Below are 25,481 nucleotides of genomic sequence, written 5' to 3'. Positions count from 1 at the left end.
TAATACATGGGTTACATTTTGGGGAAAATTTCAGCGTGGCTAATTTAATCTATCAATTTTGACTTTTATTAGTTTATATTTTAGAATGACATTTGTTAACCTTTTCCCCAAATTCTGCGATTATGCCTCATTTATACCTCTCAACTCACTGATTGGAGGGAAGTCAAAATAAAAAGGCACGTATTTCCTGCCAAGTCATGAATTTTTAGGCTTTTTATAAAACTTTCTGACATCATAACAGGTATACATTTTATAAGTTGGCTAAATTATTGATTGAAATTGTGAAATAGTCAACAGCTTTTATAACAGTGAATTTTTCCATTGTAGGAATTAATGCCTTGGGATCCCCCCTACTACAGTGGTGTGCTTCGTGCAGAGAGGTACGTTTTTTGAGAAATACTCGTATGTGTGAAGGAAGAAAGAAATATGTATTGAGCGTTTTGCTTGCTAACTGGGCAGCTGTCCCTTCACTCGGTGCCCACGTTACAAACTGCATCCCCTCAAGCTCAGGCCCTGTGCCAGCGTGGCCAGCATCTGCCCTCAGGTCACTTATCCGGGCTGGGAAGCCCCTCCCCCAGGCCTGTAGTGGTCCCTCCCCCATAGCCCGCCCTCTGTGGCTTCTGTCATTCCTGTTTACACCTTGTGAGTACCTCCCGCATGGCTGGAATCCGGGCCCCTCCGCCTCCTCCTGTGGGTGCTGTCCGGGCTCTTTCTAGACTCTGAGCTGGAGGGGCTGGGACTTTGCTAGAACCCTCGTCGTGTCCCGTTTCGGGCCCAAGGTGGGTGCTCGGCAAATACTTGTTGAACCAGTAGAGGAATACGGTAGTACTTGGCATGGCACAGTGTGCTTTTCTTAATGTTTTCTCATTTTTGTTGGGACACGTCAGCATGTTATTGGCACATCTGGGAGGATATAAATGAAATAAGGCTTTGGCAAACTTATGTTGATAGAGGGACTCCTCTGGCTTCTGTATTCCTCTGTGTCTATTAAACTGTGGCAAACTAGGAGCTATGCTTTTTTCCCTAAATATACCCTATTTCTGTGATTTTTATGTTTGCTTGTAAACCCACAATATATGGAGGCCTGTTCAGAGTGAACACAAAAATGTTTATGTCCCAAGCAACTTTATATCTGCAAGAGGAATATATTTTTTAAGAATCTCAGAATCTTAGCCTTTAACAAATCCTTAACATTTTTCTCTTATGGTTCATTTTTTAGATATGCAGTTAAGATTGACTTAGGTCCTGGAAGAGAATAAAAGTTTTGAGCCGCTTTCTTTACTAAAGCGTGCTGGCATATATCATGATAATATACTTACTCAGTTGGTATTAAACTTTAAAGTCTTTTGGTTACCATGCATTATATTCAAGCATCAAGCAAAGGGTAGTAAGCACCTCACTAAAATTAGGCGCCGCTTATTCTAATGGTTTCTTTCGGCATTTGTCATAGAAGCAGAAACCCGTAGCTTTTCCTGTTCTTTCTGCCCCGGCAGCAGGAGGTGGCCTGAGATCAGTCATTGTGTCCAAGAGCTGACCCACTGACCCACTGAGTTCCCATCGGTTCCCCTCTGTGGCCTCTCCTTACGTATCTGTTCCCCACACCAGTCTTACTTACAGAGCATAGGTGTCTCCTAACCTGTAGGTAATAATGCTTTGTCAACTGGTATTTCTTATACATGTGTCCCAAATTCAGCATCAGTCACCTTCTGTATGAAAGCACGTAAACTGTAGTTCAGAATCTGTAATAATTTGATCCTGATAAACAGTGAGCGCTCAGAATATATTATAGCTTAACATAAGATATGCTAGTAATAAGACATTACTTCACAATTGTGTTTTATGGCTGCAAGACTTCAGATCCTGCTCTTACAGTTGCATTAAAAAAATAGCATTTCTCTCTTAAAATCCTTTCAAAGACGTAGCATACAGGAATGTTAAATTTTTTATTAATATGTTCCTTATTTATGTAAAGTTTTTAGTTGTATTTTTGACATTGGAAAGTAATGTAAATTAGATGTCCTTGTTTCTTTCTAATTTTTGCCACTGTGATTTTTTTTTTAAATTAATTAATTAATTTTATTTTTGGCTGTGTTGGGTCTTCGTTTCTGTGCAAGGGCTTTCTCTAGTTGCGGCGAGCGGGGGCCTCTCTTCATCGTGGTGCGCAGGCCTCTCACTATCGCGGCCTCTCTTGTTGCGGAGCACAGGCTCCAGATGCGCAGGCTCAGTAGTTGTGGCTCACGGGCCTAGTTGCTCCTCGGCATGTGGGATCTTCCCAGACCAGGGCTCGAACCCGCGTCCCCTGCACTGGCAGGCAGATTCTCAACCACTGCGCCACCAGGGAAGCCCTGCCACTGTGATTTTTATGTGGTGTTCCTCTGCATCATGTCCCCCACCCCTTATTATTACTATTACTATTATTATTATTATTTTTGACCGTGCTGTGTGGCATGCAGGATCTTAGTTCTCCGACCAGGGATCGAACCCGTGTCCCCTGCAGTGGAAGCTCTGAGTCCTAACCACTGGACCGCCAGGGAAGTCCCTCCCATCCCTTATTTTTTAAAACCTTAGCCTTAAATTTAAAAGCGATATTTTTGTCATTTAACTGTGCTCTGTAAGTATAGCATACACAAGTGGTGGTTCTGTGGAAATTACATGTGGATATTTGAATACTTGGAAAGATAGAATCAATTATGAAGTATACGTATGCATTAATCAGGGTGTGCGATCCCTGAGAAGTTTGACAGTGATCTTAAACAGAAGCTATTGAATAAAGGGGAGTGAGTCCTCCATTTATACCAAAAATGCACCACTGGAAGGTCTTTAGGTTGCTGTCTGACTCCGGACTCAGTACTTAGAGCTCCCCGAGCCCCCCGAAGGTTGGGAATTCTGACTGCTCTGCACCCACCACAGAGATGGGGTCTTGTCCAGATGGGAGGATCGGGGGCAGCGTGGCCCTGTGGCCAGGAGCCCCCGAGGGCTGAGGCCCCGGACAGGCCTGGCTCCCCTGTGACACGCGCCACGCACAGCCTGGGACGGTGACTTATCCTCAGCCGGCTTGTGTTTTTAGTACTAAAATAGCATTGTTATGTGGAATTGGCCATCTGTAGACCTTCTTCTAGAGAATGGTCCCCTCTCAGAGATGCTTTGTAATTGTCCTCTCAAATCTTTTGAAGGAGGTTCAGTTCTGCCTTAAAGCTTCTCTGAGAAAACACTCATCTGAAATGTAATGACTGTATTAAATCAGTAGCAGAATACTCATCAGAGAGCTTTTGGTGAGAGAGACAGCACTGGACAGGGGTCCACCTTGCCTGTGCGTCCTGGTGGCCGTGTCCAGGGCGGGGGAGCCTGCCTGTGGCCGGCAGGACAGCACACAGGGGTCCCTTCCGTCTTCAAGGTCCCAGGCCCACTACCGCCTTTAAAATGAAGCTGGAGCGTCGCTCAAGGCCCGCGTGGCTCTAACGAAAGATACACACACGCCCTCTGGTTCTCCCTCACCACCCTCGTCCTCCCCAGGTTACCTCTGCCAAACTGAACCCTGTCCCCTGCCTGGTCCCTTTCTGTCTCAGAGGCTGCGGCTTCCTGCCCTGCCCTACCTGTGACATTGTGCCTGGAGTCCCCGAAGCCCCCGGCCTGTGCTTACAGCCCAAGTGCCGCACGGCCGGGCACTCACTGTGTCCTCGCGGCCTGTGCTTACAGCCCAAGTGCCGCACGGCCGGGCACTCACTGCGTCCTCTGGGCCTCACTGTCAGCCATGCCTGGAAGCGCGGAGCAACGTTTGCCTTGTCTCCTCTGAAGTGCAGTGGGGAACACGCTCTGGGCCCAGGAAATGCGCGCTGGTTGGCAGCCGTTGTTGGAGCCTGTGTCCACACCGGTGGTTGGAGATCCGTGGTAAAAGCACCCCAGTGATCACTGTTTTGGTAAACTTATTTCTGTGGGTGGCATTTTTCATCGGTCAGGCTTGTTGAAGGCAGCATGACCTCTGGAGGTCTTCACGAAGCTCCTTTGTTGAGAGGTTTCCCCCAGGCTGGCCGGTTCTTAGAGTAGAAGTCGCCACTCTTCCGGGAACACAGTGTAACCCACCTGACAGCCACAGGGGACTTCAGTTCACTTATTTGGCTGTTAACTCAGGAAAAGAATCAGGAAAAGGGATGCAGAAATGCTTTAGATGGGATTGTAAGAATTGGGGGTTTAAAACATCTATTTTGAGTAGCTTAAGAGGCAGAGGATTGAGTTTTGGTTTGCAGTGTCAATCATCTTGATTAACTAGAGTAGGCTGAAAGGCGCAGGTAGTGGAGGAGAAAAGAAAGGGAAAATGTAATAGTTTGGGTTTGAGGTTAGAAGGGTCAAACAAAGTGAAGATTTCTAAATCCTCGTTAAATGCCTCTACTTGCAAGTAAAGACTAAAATGTGTGGTTTGACATGAAATGAAAAGCAGAAGGGGCTTTCCTTGATTTGAGTTTTTTTTCAAGCTACCCAGGGACTTTTTTGGCCTACATGTTAAACATTTAAGATTTCTTTCAAGTTTCTTAATTTTCGCATAAGAGAAGAGAGAACCTATTAGAAAGATAGGAAATTGTGTTTTAAAACTGTGAGAGGTGAGTCCTGGAAAACAGTGGCAGAAGCAGCTGATGGGGAATCTTAAAGAGCAAAAATACCTTAATTTTTTTTCTTTTTCAAGTTTTAAACTCTTCATGGAAGAGTGAAAGTAATTCTTTACGAAAAGCGTGTATGTGCAATGATTTTATTTACAATTTTTATTTTTGAAGAGTTAATACATTCACGTGGTTGGGAAGAAACTGAAAGCAACATTATGTCTCCACTGAGATATTTCGAATGCTGCTCAGAGCCTTCCTCCCACCCCTGCCCCTAGAATAATCATTCTCACCGTGTTCCATGCGTCCTTCCAGTATTTGATTTTTGTTTTTAATGCTTGAGGACTTTATTTCTTTTCTGCCAAGGATGAGTTTCAGTGAATCACATTTCACTTATTTTGGTGCTGTTTTATAGAATGATGTCATTGGGATGTCGGATTCAGTATAGTTTATTCCTTGCTAAGGTATATTCTGAAATGTCGGGAGCGTTCACATAATGAAATAGGAATGTTTTGTGTTTTAAACTATTCATAAGACATTGGACTTCCACAGAAGGATGGTGTGGTGTTTCAAGATTAATACAACTGCTTGATACGTGGAATTGTGTAGTTTATTTGTTAGTATATGCATACTGAGCTCGTTGCTTTTAATTTTTAAGAAAATTAACCTTTATAATGAAAACTTTCAAAATAAACAGAAATAGGGAGAATAATATAAGTAACCCCCATATACTCATCTCCCAGGTGAAGTAATTATCAAGGTTTTGCCATGTTTGCTTCACTGGTCTGTTTTATTTCTCCCTTCCTTCTTGTTACTAAAGTATTTTAAGCTGAATCCTAGCCGTTGTGTCATGTCACTCTTGTGTGTTCTTTCTGTCTCTCAGTACGTGGCTGTTTTCTTATATGACTCCAGAACCACCAGAACCCAGTAAAGTTCGCAGCAGTTCATGGGCGTCATCTCGTACCCCGACTACACCCCTGTTTCCTTGATGCTCTCCAGTCTGTTTCTTCCCAGTTGGCTTGCTGGGCTTTCTGTCTGAGTCTCTTGCTCCAGAGCCGGTCCCCACACGTCATGCCCCAGCCAACCTTGTTCACATTGCCACTTGGTAAAGAGACCAGGTCGTTGGTCCTACAGAATTTCCGAGCTCGTGGACTGATCTGGTTGCCTTCACGTGGGGTCATTTCTCTGGTTCCTGTCTTCCTGTACTATGGATCTGGTGCCCCTCTCCCCCCCTATTGTGTTGGTTACGCTGTCTTGTGTTTCATGTGTGGCTATTTGATTTTACATATTGATGGAACTGAAGAAGCTGAGTGAGAGGCTGTCATAATAGAGGTCTCCCTGCTCTCCTGGGATTTGGCTCCAGCCTCTATGATGGGATCCTGTCACCTGGTGCCATGTCAGCGTGACTGTGGTCATCCTTTCCCCTAAGGTTCCCTTTCCTGCCTCTGTAGGGTGAGAATGAAATTGTACTGTGATCTGTGTTAAAGCAGTTTCCAGGACTTCCCTGGTGGCACAGTGGTTAAGAATCCGCCTGCCAATGCAGGGGACATGGGTTCGAGCCCTGGTCCGGGAAGATCCCACATGCCGCGGAGCAACTAAGCCCGTGCGCCACAACTACTGAACCTGTGCTCTAGAGCCCGCGAGCCACAAGTACTGAGCCCGCGTGCCACAATTACTGAAGCCTGCGTGCCTAGAGTCCGTGCTCGGCAACAAGAGAGGCCACTGCTTCTGAGTAGCCCCCGCTCTCCGCAACTAGAGAAAGCCCGCGCGCAGCAACAAAGACCCAACACAGCCAAAAATAAATGAAGTAAATAAATTTGAAAAAAAAAAAAGCAGTTTCCAGTGAACCGTGTATCTAATCTCCACCGTTAAGGAAAAGATCCCCCTCCTTACCAGGCAATTTGGCTGGAGCTGTTTTCTTGCCTCTGGAGTCAGAAGTCAAGATAGGACCAAACAGACGATGGCCAGTTCTTTATGAAACAGAGACGAAAAAGATATTTTCAGTGTGTGGTTACCTGAAAGGGAAACAGGTTCCTACTACCTTTCGGTTCTTTCATTGCTACCTTACCTTTATTTAGCTGGAGAAAACAGTCGTTCTCCCTGTGGCTTCAAGATTACACGTTTCACGGTGTCATCCAGCTGTCACACTGTGATCCTGCCGAGAACATCATTCCTGATGCCAGAAACATTCTATGTGTTTCATTTTCTTTTGGTGAAGTTGAAAATAGCTCCTCTGACGGTGTCGTCACACATATATGTCTGCGCCTCCTAAGTGTCTGTTATCTGTCGTGTTCGTCCTGCAGGGACCCTCTGTAAGCACTTGCCCGCTGTGCAGATTCCCACACTTGCCTTAACTTACTGAATAGAATAGGGTGAGACTGAAGCCTGTGGTACCTGCAGTTTCAACCTGGATTCACTGATGGTACTGAACTGTGTTTTGTATTTTCACTAAGTTCAGCGCCAAGGCTTTTGGAAGTAAAGTCCAAGTTCTTTCTTTACCTTCATCCCAGGTGCATCAGAAGTTGACATATAAGTCTGACTCATAGAGCGTGCTTCAGAGAGACACTGATACATTGATTGTTTTAAAAAACTTAAATTACAGTGAATGAATTCTTCAGTGGAAAGTCTCTTACTGACTAGTATTTCTGTACTTATTTTAATGATAGTGTTCCTGATGAGGATTTTGAGATATTGCTAAATTCTATTGTTCTTAATGAGAAAGACCTAATTTATACCATTTACCATGTTGATTATAATATGTTCTTTGATAACTGAAAATTTGTAAACCCACACGTAACATATTTTTAACCAGAAGAAATAGCAGAGAATTTACTGAGCTTCACTTATCAACCATGGTGGATGAACAGTAATCTTCCAATTTTTTTCTGAGGATTCTAGAAATCTCTTATTTCTGCATTCAAGTCAGGGGAACACCTTTACAACAAATAGCAGTAAACTCCTTGCAAAACTAGGAAAGAGTTTGAGGCGATGAAACCAAATCCTCCGAATATACTTAAATTTTACTGTGTTTAGGTTGAGCTGTGGCTCTGGCGCGCTCTGAGGTTTTATGTGTCACCTGTTGTGCTTTTCCCCTGTTTGGGGGGGGTGGTCTCTAGATGATGGAGGAAATTTTTTTCTCAGTGGTTTCTCTTCGAGTAAGACAGTCGTGGGGACCATGCTGTGAGCAGGTGTCATGGCAAGCGGGGGTGACCGGCGTGGTGGCCCCAGGGGCACGGGGGTGGGGAACGAGTCCTGCCCCTCGGTTCTTCCGGGGGTGGCTGCCTCCTGAGCCTGGCATCCTGGAGGGGCTCAGTGACCCGTGACGCCGAACATCCTATGGGTTGCGGATGTAAGCTGAGCCCACAAAGGCAGGGCCTGGTCGTCAGGGCGCCTCTGGCAGGGGTGTAGCTGCTGGAAATACCTTGGAGCTTCCTGAATCCCTCACAGCCTCTCTGGGCCTCTCCTTTCTGGCTGCTCTGCAGGAGGGAATAGCCTCTTGTTTGGGAGGGTCATGGAGAGCCTGGTGGGGCACCGGTGTGTGGGTCTCTTCCTTGTGGTTTGAGGCCGCTGAGTGAGGCGGGTGGTCTTTGTCGTTGAGCCTGTGGTGCCCTGTGCAGCCGCTCCCTCCCCTGGGGCTCCTTCCCCCTGACGCCCTTCCCTCCTTCCCTCCAAGCCAAGCTGCGGCCTGGCTTCTCCCTGATCCTACCCCCCCCACCCCGTGCTTCTCCCTGAACCCCCCCCCCCCCCCGTGCTTCTCGTCTTCATCTCCTCTGCACTCGCGTCCCTTGTCACTTGCATTAAGTGCTCTTTATGGCTTTGGGGCCTTACTATGTCCACACTGAGTGTCATCAGGCACACAGTAGGTGATTAATTCGCAGCATTAAGTCAAGCTCCCTGACAGAGTGTCGCTGTGATGGATGGAGTGCCTGCTTTTCTCCAGGCACAGTGCCAGCTTCTTTGCGTGCATTTGTCTGATCATCAGCGGAGCCTGGGACATATTGTATTGGGTTGCCCAAAATGTTCATGTTGGTTTTTCCGTAACCTCTTATGGAAAAACCCGAATGAGCTTTTTGGCAAACCCAACAGTTCATTTTCCTGGTGAGGAAGTTGAGGCCCCCAAAAACCAGAAAAAAAAAAAAACTTGCTCTCAAAGCACAGAAAGAGGTAGAGCCAAGGCTTTAACTTCCAACCCAGGGCTTTTTCTCTGAGACTGCCTTGGGCTGTCACCAGCCTCTCCCAGTCTCAATTTCCTCCAGTAAAATTGAGTAATAATTCTAGCCTCACCTGTCTTACAGGATTATGTAAGGAATATGGGAGGCTTCTGATGTGAAAGTGCTTGGCAAATGTGAAGCACTGTGCAAGTCTAAGATAATGTTATCTCACACCGTTAGAGGTGTTGCTTCAGCAGTTATTCTAACTTTATTGTGTATCATCAGTCTCTTCCTTTTGATTAACTTCTTTCCCTTTGCCTGCAGAGGTGCTGAGATATTCCTGGTCATGAAACAGACAGTCGCCCCTCCCATGACCCTTGCAGAGATTGAAGTCCTCGTTTTTTCTTGCCAAACCTCCCCCAGCAGTCTAGACTGGATGCCTCCTCTCTCTGGTCTCTGTCGTCTGACTTGTGGCCCTGACAGTCGATCAGATGGTCTCTCCGAGTTACCCGCCACCTGCCACGTGTGCAGTTCGGTCCCTTGCTTTAGCCCTCAACACCCCGACCTCTGCGGTTCCCGATGGTACTTATTTCCTGTTCCCTGAAGTTCCTTCTTCAGTACGGGCCCTCAGCCCCTGCTCCCCATGTTCTCACCACTGCTCATTTTCCCTTCTGGTTTCTTCTCTAAACTGGCAGCACTTTTTTGTTCGCGGGGTGCAGCTTTAGCAGTGAACTCAGGGTTCTGACTCCCGACTATTGGGAAACGTGACTGAGGACGAACATCCAGGTGTAGTGCTTCCTTTAGTACTTCCACTGGTAACACACTTGTGGGAGGGACCTCAGTGCCTGGGCCCAAACAAAGCAGGCCCGCAGCTCTCTTCTTGGCGTCGTTTACTCCCGGACTGCCGTCGTCCAGTTAAAAAGAAGCCTCAGCCCTCCTGCTCAGTCCTGTCGTAACCTCGGGGAGATGACTTGTCTCTGTGTGAACCTGTTTTCGTACTGGTGACGTGGGGGTAATAGTGTGACCTGTAGGGCTGCTTCTGCTGCTAGGTGAGATATATATAAAGGGCTGAGCCCAGGGTCCTCGTGAGCACTTGTCGTCCGCCGCATCACCCACATGACAGCGGGTAAGCTGTCATTTTGTAGACTAAATTTAGGGCATATGGACATACTTGCCATAAGGAGTCCTCTCTTGCCAAAGTAATGAATCTTTGCCTCCTAGACCGTGTCCGTTCACCGTGCCAGGCCCGTCTTCAGCATTTCTGAGTTCCTCTCCTCGTCTTCCTGGCTACCAATGTGGCTGCTGCTGCACTGAGTGCATTCTTGGGGGATACCCAGGAAAGGGTGGCAGAACGGAGGCCTTGAGCTCTACCCCCCCGACACCTGGTAACGAACAAGGCCATCAGTATAGCTGCATCTCCGTCTCTGTGTAACAGACAAATTCAGGAGGGTGAAGTAGCATGCGGCGTCGTGTTGCACCGGGATCAGTAGACGTTATCTAAAGGTGATACACCAGTAAATAAATAGTTAGGTATTTTAAAAGTGGTGGAGGAGCAAAACCAAATTGCCAGAAAGAAAAGGAAGATGCGGCCCGCAGAGCCAAAGGAAGAGAGGCAGGGAGCCCTGAAGTGCAAGGGCCCACGCCTTCATGCACGGAGGGCAGGGATGCACATTATCACAGCTTGGGGGGTGGGCAGGATGATTTGGCAACACCTGTTTAAAAATCTGGAATCTCATCCCCTATGCAGCATCGTCATTTCTGGATGGATTCCACAGAGGGGTCTGCGCCTGTCTGGCAGGGTGTTTGTAGGCTGTTTGTAGCCGAGGTGAACTAACAGCAACTAACAGCAGCTGACTGCACAGCTCTGGGTGCATTTTCTGTAGAGAAGTTAAAGTTGATGCAAACACGACCAGAAGTCCAGCTCCTCTTATCACCGTGTGTGGGCCGTTTCAGACGATGTCAGGGATGGGACGCTCCCTTACAAGGCGCAGACTCTCACTGGCCACACACACCGGGGAGTGGACGCTTTGGAGAAGTTATGGCAGGTGCTTGTTGTGGACCAGAGCTTTATGTGCCGAAGTGGACAGTATTTAAAAGTACATTTTTGTTGAAAACTATAGGAAAACATATTTTTGTTAAAAATGTGTGTTAAAAGGAAATTGCAGGATAGGAATTGTATGATTCTATATGTGTGTCTATGTATATATATCTATGTGTATTTCTGTACCTGTAGATGTGTATACACGCGCACACACGTAAGCCTTGTTACACAGATAAAATGATGATACACAAGAAGTGGTTACCTCTGGATGGTGGGACTAGTGAGCCAGGGGATGTTATTTGAGAGTTTTTTTAAAAAATAGGGAGTTTATATTACTTTTTAATGCATTTGTTCTCAGTCATTTCAAATGAATACCATTTGCTTTTCAGCATTCATAATAGTTCCATTTAGTGTATACAGAGTTGAAGTAGTATGTGGAGTATTATAGAAGCCTATATTCTGTACTTAAATTATTTTCTCCAAGCTAAATTGTCTCCTTGAGCTTCGCCTGATTACAATGTGTAGGTGTCGTGGGCATTAGGCAAGTCAGTACCTATTTTAGGTTATGGATAGGCTGTGTGGTTGTAGCTTTACTATGTTTCTTTTCTATAAAGTGAGTTTTTTACAGCCAACATATAGTGGGTCTTGTTTTTTAATCCATTCCCATAGTCTCTGCATTGTACTTGTTACATTTAGACTATTGATGTTTAAAGTGATTAGTCATATTATTGGGTTAAAATCTACCATGTTTGTTACTGTTTTCTATCCGTTGCCTGTACCTTCTTTTTTTCTTTCTTTTTTTTGTCTTCCACTCTTTTTCTGCCTTTTATGGTTTTAATTGAGTATGTTATATGATTCCAGCTTTTCTCCTTTTTTCACTGTTTGAAGTAGTTGCCCTAAAGTTTACAGTATCCATTCACAAGTAGTGTGAGTCTCCTTCCCAGTAGTACTTACTGCTTGTTGGTTAGTGCAGGCACCTAGGTCTTCTTTCCAGCCCCTCCTAACAATGCTGTCATTATGTCACTTATCCATAAGCTAGAATCACCTAATACATCCTTGCTATTACTATTTTGAACAAACATTAAACAGAAGAAATAGAAAGTTTTTTAATATCTTCATTTATTTCTTCTAACCCTCCTCCTTTATTTACGTGGATCCAGGTTTCTGACTTACATCATTTTTCTTCTTCCTGAAGAACTTCTTTTAACATTTCTTATAAGTCCGGTCTACTAGCGAGAAGTTCCCTCAATTTTTGTTTGTCCAAGAAAGCCTTTGTTTCTCCACTTTTGAAGGATAATTTTGTTGGGCACAGAATTCTAGGTTTGTGGGTTTTTATTTCAGAACTTTAAGCATTTCACTCCATACTCCTCTTGCGTGGTTTCTGGAGAGAAGTCTGACATAATTCTTATCGTTGCTTTTTAGGTGAGGTGACTTTTTTCCCTCTGGCTTCTTTGAAGATTTTCTCTTTGTCTTTGATTTTTTGCAGCTTAAATATGATCTGCCTAAGTGTTGTGTTTTGTTTTTTCCTACTTGGTGTTCTGACCTTCCTGGATCTGTAGTTTGGTGTTTGTCTTCAGTGTGGAAAGTTCTCAGCCATTATTACTTCAAATATTCCTTCAGTTCCTTTCTCTCTTTCGTCTTCTGGTTTTCCCATCATGTGTGCATTGCACCTTTTATGATTGTCCTGCAGTTCTTTGGGTATCCTCTTCTGTCTCTGTTTTTCTTTTTTGTCTTTGCGTACCAGTTTTGAAGTTTCTGTTGACGTTTCTTCAAGCTCACTGATCCTTTCCTTGGCTGTATCCAGTCTACTGATGACTTATCAAGGGCGTTCTTTATTTCTTTTGCAGTGCTTTAATTTCTAGCATTTCCTTTTGATTCGTTTTTAGAGTTTCCATCTCTCTGCTTACCTTACCCATGTATTCTTGCATGTTTTCTACTTGTTTCTTCAGAGTGCTTGGGATACTAATCACAGTTGTTTTAAATTCTCAATCTGCTAATTCTAACATCTCTGACATATCTGAATCTGGTTCTGGTGCTTGTTCTTTCTCTTCAAACTGTGTTTTTTGTCTTTTAGCATGACTTGAAATTTTTTGTTGAAGGTTGGACGTGGTATACTGGGTGAAAGGAACTGAGATAATTAGGGCTTTGGTGTGAGGTTAGATGTTTATCTGGCCAGGGGCCGTGCTCTGCTTGCTTTTTCCATTAACCCTGGGGCTGGAGGTAACTCTCCTTTGGTGTGCTCTCTTTGTCTCCCCTGTTTGTTTGGGTTTCTCGCGAGACTTCTGCTTAACTAAGGTCTGGGACCTGCTGGCCTGGGTTGTGTCCCGTGTTGTTTTGCGGGAGCCCCGCTGATATGGTGCTGAAGTGTGGACGAAGAGATGTGATCTGCAGGCCTGTGGTTACGTCTCAGTCTGTTAGGGGCCCTGCGTCTCAGCTGCGACTTTCACAAGTGCTTTCCGGTCCCCTCCGCTTTGATGAGATGGGAAGGCTGGGGGGCGCGAGGTGGATATTCCCTCTGGTGAGAGAGTCTCTCTGGAGGGCAGGCCTTATTAAGAAGAGCAGAACGTGCTGGTGTAGTTCATAATGGCTACTTTTTCCTCCCTCTGCTGGAAGATGGGGGAATTGTTCTCCACCTTCACTGGGAGAACCTGGTGGGGCTCCTGGAGGGAAAACTCATAAAAGTGTAGGGATTCCCCCTTAAACTGGGCCTCCCTGGAATTTTTAACTCTCAGACAGTTTGTCGATTGTAGTTTGTTTTCCTACCTTGGTACTCGTCTCCCCTGGAGCCTCCTGTGAATTGTGGCTCTCTGGATCTGCCTGCCTGCCTGCCTCTCCAGTTTTGGGGCACAGCGATTTGCTCTGTGACCTCACTTCTCTGCTGGGTCTGAGAAGAGTTGCCGATTTCAGTTTGTTCAGCTTTTACTTGTCCTTAGGACAGTGGTGCCCTCCAGGGTCCTTATGTGCTGGACTGGAGACCAGAAGTGGCAGTTGTTTCCTGTTTTACAGCACATCCCCGTTCCCCATTTCTGTGATACCCCTTTCTTTCAATTCTCTGCCATCTCTAACTTTTTTTTAAACTTAATTTTATTATTTACTTTTTATACAGCAGGTTCTCATTAGTTATCTGTTTTATACATATTCATGTATACATGTCAATCCCAATCTCCCAGTTCATCCCACACTCCCCCTTCCCCCCTTGGTGTCCATATGTTTGTTCTCTACGTCTGTGTCTATTTCTGCCCTGCAAACCAGTTCATCTGTACCATTTTTCTAGGTTCCACATATATGCGTTAATATACGATATTTGTTTTTCTCTTTCCGACTTACTTCACTCTGTATGACAGTCTGCCATCTCTAAGTCTTCTTCCTTGTCTTCCTTTCCACCCCTTCGCCTGGAGGTCCAGGGACCTGCCCTTGACCCTCCTGTCGGCCCCTCCCTTTCTCCTTTTCCAGCTCACACTCTCCTCGGCCATAACAGCCTCTGTGCTGACTTCTCCCAGGACCTCAGAGTCAGTGTCTTCAAAACTGAATCTCTTTTCTTCTCCTACAGACACACCCACCCTCCCCTCTTCAATTTGTGTGTGTGTGTGCGCGCCTTTGCGTGCGCATGTGTTCGCGCATGTGTTCATTGCTCTGATTAAATGGCTCCTACCCACGCAGTTGCTCAAGCCAGAGACCTGCATGTTAGTCTAGGCTGTTCTTTCTCCCTCAGCCTCCAAATCCAGTCACGCACAGTCCTGGAACTTTTTCATCTAAAAGAAAAAGAAACTTAGATCTGGCTCCTGGTCTTAGAGCCCCTGCTGTTGCCCCTGTTCAGACCCTCGTTGGGTGACCCCCGCCCTCTCTGTGCTGTGTCCACTCTCCTCACCGTCAGCCTGGCAGGTTCCAGGCACCAGGTCACTCCTCTGGTGTCTGCAGAAGTGATGTCCCACGTCTCCCAGGCTGCAAGCAACCCCATAAGATATTAGATTATCCTCTTTAGGATAATCCACTAGTCCTCTTTAGATTTATTTTTCTTAATCTCAACTTATAAGAATGTCTTGTTTTGAAATGTAATAGATCAGTAGCCCATGCCTATAATTTATAAACGTACCCATATTAAGGTTGAATACTCCAGTTATTTTATTGAGAGGGATGCACAATCAGAATGTTGGGAGACCCTGTGCCTGAGTGCACAGTCCCCCTCCTCAGGCTCGCGGGCCAGGCTCTCGGTTCCCTGGCCCCCACGCACGGTGTCAGCGTCTCTCCCCCTCTTTCCCGTCTACCTGCGTCCTGAGCTCTTGTTTAACCCCCTGGTTACCGCGGTGGCTCTGCTGCCTCGTGCCTTCGCACTTTGCTGGCACCGTGGCCTGCCTCTCCCGGGCTCCCCTCCCGTCTCCGCTGCACAAGGAGGCCGCAGCCCTCGCCGCCCCACGCTGCGCGCCCTGCCCTCTCCCCCTCCACGGCGGCCCCCGAGCCTACTGGGTGCCCGCTGCTCTGGGCCCTTCCTTCTCTGCCCCCTTCCATTCCCGGCGCCCAGCGGGCCAGTCGACGGCCGCGTGAGTGAACGAATCAGTGAGCGAGGGCGCTGGACCACTCAAGTCTCTTACTCCACTGAGTCTGCTTTTATGAAAAAGTGATCAGAAATGAAGTTGTAAGTTGGTGGATTCTGTCCCGAAATCTCACCTGTGGTGCAGTTTATACTCACTCACTAAATCCGGTCCCCCCAGTTAGTAAGAAGTATAAGTTTGTACATATTTGGTTACTCCCAGGAAGTAGAAATAGATTCAGTACCTACTATCATTCTAGAGCTCTTCTTTCTGGCTGTGGTTATAAGGTTTGGCCTGACGTGATGATTCAGAAACATTAACATCACGCATTCTGGGTGTATTTTGGTTTATGTTGGAATAAAAAACATTAAAAAGTTGTTTTGGGGTGAAGAATGATTAATATTATGAGAATATTATCCTTCATTTAAGATATATAACAAAAAGATAAATTAAGATCTGATTGTTTATATGACAGAGCTTCGGAGCTTTTTCCATTAACAAATATTTTACCGGATGTGACATGTGACATTTTTTTTAGAATATAACTCATTTCATAGAGTGAGTTTTACCACTATAGTTCCAACTAGTATTACTCTTACTACAGTTATAATTAGACTGCTGTTCTTCTGAAGAAGACTGAGTCTGAAAGTCCCTCAGAAGATAGAAACCTCCCATAGGTTTTCAATCCTTTCTTGGCTCGTAAATTGTCAATGAAAAGTTAGCTGAATTTACCTCAAGAAACTGAAGCCAACGGAAGTGTGATTGAGCTTCTTTTCCTCTGTAGGTACAACAGCGAGCCCAGTTTATACTGCCCGTTTTTCTCCCTGGGAGCGTGCATGGAAGGCCTGAATATCTTGTTTAACAGGCTGTTTGGGATTTCGCTGTATGTGGAACAGCCTGCAAAGGGAGAGGTGTGGTGTGAAGATGTTCGGAAGCTGGTAAGCGTCCCGGTTGGAGTGAAGAAGCCGCGTTCCTTGTCTCCCGGGTTTGGTACTGAGTTAACAGCAGTTTCATCTCAAGTTAGCTTTGCCCCGGTGGCGCTTGTCATTGCTTGATGAAAGATCCAAATCGCCACTTCTGATGCTACAAAAGAAACACTTTTCTCTAAACATCAGTTGTTGCCTGAAATTAATGTAAACATTTAACAGCAGAGTTATTTCTCTGAAAAAAAAATTTGTTTTTAAGGAAGTTAATAGAAGGTTGAGTCTTTTATGTTGACAAACCCTGGTTAAACGAACGTTTGTCATTGCCCTTCACGTCCCCGCTGTGCCAGGTGTCGCATCTGTTAGTTCCAGCTCCCTTAGGCACCTCCTACCCCTCCCCGCCCGCCCGTGGGGCTCAGGTTCGCGCCAGATGCTAGCCTGCGGCCTGTGTTCTTGGTGAGACTCCTTGGACAGTCGCTCCGAGCCTGGGATCCTCCCTTCTGTCAGGGCCCGCTTCACGTGAGCTGCGACTACCGTTGTTTTTTCCTGATAAGATCTTGAGGCTTTATGGGCCCTTAGGTGGTGGTGTTCTCTTGTTTTACTCTTTGCTCACGTGCTTAGCGCACGGTTCACGAGAAACGTGAACCGTCTTGTGGCCTCTTGGCTGCGCTTCGTGATCGTAGAGCAGGTGGTGGTGGAGTCGGGAGATCAGCGGGGAGCGTGGTCGTCACTGCGCGTCCTTCTGTGCGCTTCACAAAACGACAGCGGTGGGTAGTGTGCAGACACACCATGAAAAGAGGGAAAGGGCACGATGCGGGCAATGAAGAGCTTCCCCAGCTCAGGAGGGAGCCCCTTGCGGCTTTGTTCACGGCCGTTCCCCAGAAGCCTTGAGCAGTCCCTGACACCAGGTAGATGTTTGGTAGACGTTTGCTGGAGTAATGAACATACGCTTGCAGGAAGCCCTGAAGCATGAGGTTGCCGTTCTTTATGGCAGAGGCCCCAGGTTGTGCAAAGATGGAGACCAGCTCTCCTGCGAGCTGGGCCTCTTGGAAGCCTGATTTGGGAGAAGGACGTCAGTGGTGGTATCACGTTCTGCTCTTCAGCTGAAGGCAGACGCTGCGTATTGTTCCTATGTCCCAGGGTTATAGTTGGTGTGCTCGCGTATCCTTACATCCTAAGATTGGAGGAGCTATAATTTTGTTGCTAAAATGGTCCCGCCAGCACCCCTTCCCACCTCTTGCGGGTGGTGTGGGCCCAGTGGCCAAGCCGCGTCGCTGGGGACTGCCAGGCAGAACGCAGGGCTTGCGGAGGAGGGTGTCCCCTTCCGACAGAATTCCCAAATCGTAGTTGTCCTGGAGATGCAGGAGAAGAGGTTGAGGGCAAAGGGGAAGCCACCTCGAGGTCACATGAGACGTAGGAAGTAATGAAACGTCTATATTTGTGGCTCTGGTGTTTTGTGAACAGGTTCTTGTGCTAGGAATGTGTTTCTTCTTTTAGAGTTTCTAAAGGCCTCATTCTCCACTAAATTCATTTTTTTTTCCCCCTAGGCCGTGGTTCATGAATCTGAAGGACTATTGGGGTACATTTACTGTGATTTTTTTCAGCGAGCAGACAAACCTCACCAGGTGATGCTTTGTTTACAAAATGGTCTCTCTAAAGTAATCAGCAGTTAATTTGTATTGATGTGAACTTTATACCTCACTTTTGTAGTTCCTAATATTTAAAAGGCATTACTGGGGAATTCCCTGGCAGTCCAGTGGTTAAGACTTCGCCTTCCAATGCAGGGGGTTGCGGGTTCGATCCCTGTTCGGGGAGCTAAGATCCCACATGCCTTGTGGCCAAAAAAACCAAAACATAAAACAGAAGCAGTATTGTTAACAAATTCCGTAAAGACTTTAAAAATGGTCCACATCAAAAAAATCTTTAAAAAAAAAAAAAAAAAAGGCATTACTGATGGTGGCTAAATATATAAATTTGAAACTAGGATAGAATTTAAAGCTAATAAAACTTAGGAAGGTAATTGCATAAATCTGTATGTGTCATTTTTATCTGGGTCATGGTAACGCTGGTGATGATGAGAGCTGACGTTTTACCAGCCCTTCTGTGTGCCCGCCAGCGCTCTGAGCCCTTTTCCATGTCACACCTTTGAAAGTTCACGTCAGCCTTTTGAACTGGACACTGACATTGTGAGGAAGCTGAGGTCAGAGAGGTAAGGTTCCTCCTTGCCCAGAGTCACACAGTTAGAAGCACTAGGGTTTGAATCCAGACTTTCTGACTAGAGCCCCAGCTCTCAGCCACTTTCCATACTTGACGTGGACCTAGTTTCAAATTGCACAAGATGTGTCCCTGTGGAGACCCTATCAACCACCAGTTCACTCCTTACACAAAAAAGTGAGGTTCAGTTCCTCGAGCTGCAAACCAGGTTTCCTGGTCGATCAGCTTCAAGCAATTTTGGGCGGTTTGATTGGAATTGTCAAGAATTCGGGTTATTAAGTTACAACAGAAATAATGGTACCTTATATTTAAAAAGTGATTTCACAATTTCCAAAGCAGTTTTAGCAGACATTGAGCTTATGAATCTGGGCAGCTGCTCTGGCGTTTGACAGGGTGGAGGTGAGTCTGGTGGAGGTGAACCAGTTTCCAAGGTGATTTGGCTGGTAGATCTGGACGGTGGGACCAGAGTCTGCGTCGTTGACCTCTGCGTCCTCTGTTCCTTCTCTCTGCTTGAAAGGCTGGAGAATCCGGGTTAGTGATCTGAGCCCCAGCTCCTAGTTGCCAGCCTGGGTGGTTCAGGTTTGAGATGCCGCAGCCCTAGCTGTGTGCCCTTGGACACGTGACTTAGTATTTCCAAGACTCTGTTTTCTCATCTGAAAAATGAAATACCTGCCTTATAGACTCATTGTGAAGAGTAAGTGATGAAGTGCATGCGAACTGAGAAAGATACTCCAGGTTCCTTGCTTTGCGACAGTTGAGAGCTCGCCACCTCCAAGTGATGGAGACGGTGGTGTGGAAAGTGACACCTGGTTCCTCGCCTGACACAGAAGGGGCTCCGTTAACATCAGTGCCCCACCGTGGTCCACGGCTGTCCCTTCCTACCTGCCATGAGCACTTTGAGGGCGTAGGGCTAAGCTTAGTGGTGACTCTGTCTCCGGTATCTGGTATAGCATCACTCAACACATACTTTTGGAGCGAAGGAATGAGTTCATCAGCACAAGCTCAATGTATTATTGGTGTTTTAAAAAAATTAATATGTTAGCAAAATGAAAAGTATTGGGATAAAAGTGTCTGTAACTAAATAAATAGAAGAATGGAATTAAGGTAAAATTTGTACTCACACATTTTGATACAACTTTATATTACCCTTGGGGTTCCCTCAGCCTCTCCTCACTTGCCGTGTTTTCTTAAAGGACTGCCATTTTACCATCCGTGGAGGCCGATTAAAGGAAGACGGCGACTATCAGCTCCCCATTGTCGTGCTCATGCTGAATCTTCCCCATCCCTCGAAGAACTTGCCGACGTTATTAACTCCGGGGACGACGGAAAACCTTTTCCATGAGATGGGGCACGCCGTGCATTCCATGCTGGGACGGACTCGCTATCAGCATGTCGCTGGTGAGCCAAGAAGAGGGGGCTTCAGACGTGTACGTTTCATTCTAAATCGGAAAAAAGCTTTTCATTTAGAAAATCTGTGGTCATTTATCGCAGATGGCCTCATCTTGTCCTTCCAACTGTGATGCTACCCGATCTCCGTTACATTTTTTTCCGTCCTTGACAACAGTTCTCACCAAGGAATGTCTCAGTTGCCTGTCTTTTCAGTTTGTACCATTTTACATTTTGTTGTATATTATGTGGAATTTCAGTCTGTGGCCGTGTGTATGAATAAGCGTATCTCCTTAGCAGGAGCACAGACTTAGCAAGTGAATAAGTCAATGAACCGTTGCCTCTTTTTATCCAAAACCAGTTAGAAAACCTCAAGGCATGTTGAAAAGGTATGACCAGGTACTTTGTATTTCTCCTTTGCTTTCCCCTGTGTAAAAGCTGTGGTCCCCCTGCCGACGGGTTGCTGTGTCGGGTGACGTCCCAGGCTTCCCTCCTCCTTATCCTCTCTGAGTCTTAAGCTTGCGGTCAGACAGGGTCAGTCAGCCTTAGACCACCTGGGCAAGTGTTGGTCTTCAGTATTTAGTAACTAACTTTACACACAGTATTTTGGGGGAGGAGGAGGTATTTGAAAAGACAGCGGTAGATGGGCCGGACAGAATCATAAAGTGTCACCAAGACGTGCTTACAGGATTTGTTCTTTAAATAATTTTGAGTTTGAAATGTTGCTTTTCTGTATTGAGGATTGACCTTGTTACCAGAAGCAATCAACAGATAAAGTACTTTTAAAACAAATGAAGGATACGGGCGCTTGGTGATGGAATTCATGAATTAAATTCAATTGCTGTGTTAATTAAGTAAGAATGTTGTAATGTGTGTTTCAGGTATAGCCCAGCATAGCTGAAGACAGTTTTGTTTGTAGAGGGTGTGAGCCGTTGCTTTACAAGGTGTTCTATCCAGCTGTGCAAATACTTTGTTTTACTTCTGATACGTGGGAAAATATATGAGATGATTACAAACTTTTCTGTGAATATGTGCAATAATTTTATAGAAGTAAAATATTGACTTAATGAATTAAAAGATTATCATAGTTCATCAGAAGTACAAATAAAAAATTTTAAAAGAGTGTTTGTAGTAGGATGATCGTGTTGATGTGATTCATGCCAACTTTTTTCTTTCTCCCCCATTTTAGGGACCAGGTGCCCCACTGACTTTGCCGAGGTCCCTTCTATTCTGATGGAGTACTTTGCAAATGATTACCGAGTGGTTCACCAGTTTGCCCGACATTATCAGACGGGGCAGGTAGGGAGCATTGACTTTCTGTACCGTCCTCTGGGGCACGGGGGTGGCTTTTGTGACCTGCGGGGTAGCGCGGTACTCTTACTGCTTTTTCAGAACCTTCTCCGAACCAGAATCCTTCTACCATCTCCTGATTCCCTTTCTTCAGCTGTAGCTACAGTCATGTGTGGGCAACAAGTAGCTGCCCTTTATTATATGCCCAGTAATGTCCCGTCTAGTCCCCAGAGCTGCCCCCTGAGGAAGGTGCTGTGTCCTGTTTCCAGAGGGGGAAACAAGCCTCAAAGCCTGTCTCACCTCAAAAAAGCCTTTGCTCTTTCCTCTACCCTTTATGCTTCTGAATATTCTCTAGGTCTGAATGTGTGTGTTGTTTGGTAAACTATGATGCCATATCTCCCCGATGTGTTTAGGTAGCATCTACATGATGCCAAGTCTGAAAATTCCTTAATTTTGAGGTTTAGGTTTAAATAGTGCCTTGTAATGTTAAAGGTTTTTAAGTTCTGTAAGGTAGGATTAAGTGAGCGATACTTTACGGTAAGTTAGCTCTAATCTAACTGTCAACATTGTATGTTTACTGTCTGCGTGTCCCATGGAAAATGTATTCTTCTCTCAGAATTTTGGTGATACACTGTTACATTAGGTAGTGTGTTTCTTCCTTAAACTGTACCTCGCTGAGTGCCTGTGTGTACAATTATATTCATCTTTTAATCTTCAGCATTTAGAATTGTGCCTAACACAAAAAAAGCCCTAAAAGAAATTAAAGGAAGGACTGAATGGAATCAGAAAAAGAAGGGCCAAAACCCACCTTTATTTGTGACTCTCTTTCCGGTTGTATCTCTGGATGCGTAATGTGAATTGGCGATTTCTATTTTTTGGACTTGACTTTAACTATTACTGTCAACTGTAGAATAATGGGTGAGTTCCTGGAGAACTAATCTGAGTTAGTCTCCATCATAATCTGTTTCTGTGGTTAAGAGGACAGACTTGAAATATCTGTGATCCAGTCAGCTACCTGCCCATCAACGTGCAGAGTTGCTCTGGGGATTATGTCCACTTAGCCGACGACATAGAAGCACACAGCCCATCAGGCAACAGCCTGGTCCCCCCGGCTCCACGCTTTGGGGTCTGGGAAGGAGGCGGGTGGCCTGGCGCAGCTCCTGCTCCCGTAACCGCCCCGTGCCCATCCTCGAGGGCACGGACGTGCTCGGGCACAGGGCGCAGGCTGGCGGGGAGCCGGCCCTCTGCTGGGGCCTCGGGACGGGCTTCACCAGGAGCTCCTGGAGGAACCGGCTCGTGAAAAAGTACGTCGGGTGGCAACTTGCCGGTGAGCTCGCAGCAGCCCTCATCCGTCTCGTTGCAGGACGTTTACTGAGGACACACTGAGGCCGTAGGTGAGGCCTTCCGTCAGGAAACGGGCTCCGTTCTCAGCGCCTGAGAAGCAGCCGGGAGTAAGCGCGACAGCACCCCTGCACTCGTGGCCTCGCGTCTCGGGGGGCGCAGAGCAGGGCTGAGGGCAAGGCGACTCCAGCCGAGGGACAGTCCCCGGGGCTCAGAGACCCCGAGACAGGCAGGACGGCGCGTGTGGCAGGGTCAGCGAGGGGGGGTGGGGGACGGACAGGGACGAGCGCGGGCATGTCCTCGCGTTCAGAACCTGCACCCCATCTGCCTGTGCACCCGCCTTGCCCCCACCCCGGGAGTCCTGGCCCCTCCGCTCGCCCGCCTGGTGACGAGGGGGGTTCTCCTGTGTCCCGGGCTTCCCCTCGGGGCCGAGTCCCTCCTGTGACCCTGCCCCAGCCCCCCTTCTCATTAGCCTCCAGCCGGCAGCCTCCCTGGAGTCCACCTTTGGACCCGAGGGCTCGTCCGTCCTTTGCTGCGGTCAGCGGTGACGAGGGCCAGAGCCAAGGTGCTGGCAGCGGGGCCGGGAGACGAGCAGCCGTTGGAGGCTTGGCGGGAAGGGCCTGCGGCTGGTCACATGGCGGGGAGGGTCCGGGAGCAGGGAGTCCGGGAGGAGGGCCACGTCTGAGGGAGGAGGACGGGTCTCGCCTTGGATGTCCGCTGCACAGCGTTGCTGCCCACGCGGCGGCTCGCGGCGCCGGCCTGAAACCCAGAGTCAAGTGGACACGCGGGCGTGTGGGGCCGAGTGGTGGGGAGGTGGCGGGCGGCGTGTGGGGAGGTTAGAAGCGGCCCGTGAGAGGGGCTGCCGGGGGGCTCGGGTTCCCGAGGGCGCGCGGAGCGGGGCGCCTGCCGGACGGTGGCGAGACCCTGTCGGCGTCGGACCCGAGTGCTGGGCTGAAACGCACCACGATACTGAGGCCAGTTTAAAAATATTGTCGTCTGTTTCCAGAGCAATGAGAAGAGCCAGGAAGGGCTAGGACCACTGCTGGGAGGGTGGTGTAATGTCCCCAAAAAAGACAATTCCTGTTTTATTACTGAATTCTTCAGTCAGAGGAACCATTTTTGAACAAGATCGTTTCAAGAAAAGAATATTAAGCCCAAAACTCCACTTCAGACGAGATGAGATGGGAAGCGAGCAGCGAGCTGCTGCGGATTAACTCCCGCTTCGGACTCAGGAGGCGCGTCCAGTGGGCTGAAGGGACTGCAGACGCAGCCTCCAAAGCAGGAACCGTTCTGGGACCGTGGAGTCTGGAGAGGGCGCCAGAGGCACGGGGCCCCTCGAGCCTCGCAGCGGACTCGCCTCTTCTTGTCGCTGATCCAACACCAGCTGGCTGGACGCTTTCACTGTAAGGGCAGTTCTAGCCTCAGGGCAGGAGCTAATCCCCTCGAATCTAACTCTGTGAAGAAATGACGTTAGAGAGGGACAGCAGAAGAGGAGTAGCAGGGTGCGCCTTTCTGCTTCATTTCCTGGCCTGCTGCACATCAGGGAAGGAATTTTCCCCGTCACGTGGTCTATTCCAGAGAGCCGTCCGCCTAGGTAGAAGGTATTGGTGACTTACGAACACCTAAAAAGTACTTTATCTGAACCTGAGCGTCCCAGAGCCAGTGGATTCCTTGTGGTCACAGAATCAGAAGTATGCCTCTCAGATCTGCAGGTGCCATACAGCTGTCAGGAAACAAATACCAGAGGTGCTCATTCAAGGTTCAAACCGTCTTGACAAGCTACAGCATCAAAGCTGAAGCAGAATTAGTTGTAAATCAATCTTAAAATCAGTAGCACAAGTACAGCAGAAATACAGACTTGGTAGCAGCTCCCGTGGAAACATCCAGGTTTTTAGACGTGGTGAACTTGATGTGAATCAGCGGTCTCGGGGAGTTCCTCCCAAACCTCGGTTGACCTTAGGCTGCTTCGCAGGACCTGTGGGATCTGAGGAAAGGGGGTGTTGTCTTTCTTCTCCATGCTCGTTGGTTCTGGCCTTCAGCCTAACCCTTCCAGTTGCTTCCAGCGGTTCCACACTTCTGGAAGCACGGGCTTTGTCCTCCCTTGAACATTTTCATACACACCTCCTTTTTTAGTCGTCGTAAAATACATATAACGTACAACGTGCCAGCTTCACCGTGTTTCAGTGGCTGTTCAGGGGTGTTAAGTGCATTGTCGTTGCTCTGCTTCCCTCACCACCGCCATGCCCAGAACGCTGTTCGTCCTGCACAACTGGCGCTCTGTCCCCATTAGACACGAGCGCCTCGTTTCCCCTCCCCCAGCCCGTCAGCCAGCACTCTGCTCTGTTTCCATGAATTTCACTATTCTAGGGACCTCATATAAGTGGAATTATACAGTATTTATCCTTCTGTGGCTGGTTTATTTCATTTAGCATGATGTTTTCAAGGTTCATCCAGGTGTAGCCTGTGTCAGAATTTCTTTCTAAGGCTGAGTGATTTTCTTTGTGTGGATGGACCACATTTTGTTCAGCCATTCATCCGTTGATGGACACTTGGGTTGCTTCCACCTTTCAGCTACCGTTGTTACCAAACTCAGGTTTGGCCACTCACCGCTCAAAAAGCCAATACTTAAGAGACGAGTGCTGGTAGGAGCAGAAAGTTTGCTTTATTCACAAGGCCGGCGACCTGGGGAGAAGGCGGACTTGTGTCCCGGAACCAATTCTGAAGATTCTGCTCAACCGTGAAGGTTTTTAAAGGGAAAGGGGAAGTGGTCTCCGTTAATCACTGAGGTCAGAGCCGTCGCTGTCCCCTACTGCGCGCAGCCGTGTCGACTCCTTGTGGTCTTTCCTTAGGTGCGGTCTTACACAGTCTGCTCACGCGATTACTGAGCCCCCGGGGAGCTGGGGGAGAGGGCTGGTCATCTGTTAATTACTTACTCTTCATTTCTACTACTTTAAGGAAAGAACCAACAGGTTAGGCAGAAAGTATCATGCGATCAAAAGATTTGAAAGGTGTGC

General features: G+C 47.3%; 1 protein-coding gene across 1 annotated transcript in view; it reads left to right on the top strand.

The window, feature by feature from the left end:
• The window catches only part of MIPEP (mitochondrial intermediate peptidase), a 140,915-nt gene that overhangs the window by 30,407 nt on the left and 85,027 nt on the right, over window positions 1–25,481 (top strand). The window contains exons 10-14 of the mRNA XM_059902621.1: window positions 328–380; window positions 16,098–16,251; window positions 17,784–17,861; window positions 19,644–19,848; window positions 21,026–21,135. Coding sequence (XP_059758604.1) covers window positions 328–380; window positions 16,098–16,251; window positions 17,784–17,861; window positions 19,644–19,848; window positions 21,026–21,135 — 600 coding nt within the window. The remainder of the gene's footprint in view (window positions 1–327; window positions 381–16,097; window positions 16,252–17,783; window positions 17,862–19,643; window positions 19,849–21,025; window positions 21,136–25,481) is intronic.

This window comes from Balaenoptera ricei, chromosome 18, assembly GCF_028023285.1.
Source record: "Balaenoptera ricei isolate mBalRic1 chromosome 18, mBalRic1.hap2, whole genome shotgun sequence".
Lineage (NCBI taxonomy): Eukaryota > Metazoa > Chordata > Mammalia > Artiodactyla > Balaenopteridae > Balaenoptera > Balaenoptera ricei.
The sequence above is the reverse complement of the archived record's forward strand: the minus strand, read 5'-3'. Positions and strand labels throughout refer to the sequence as shown.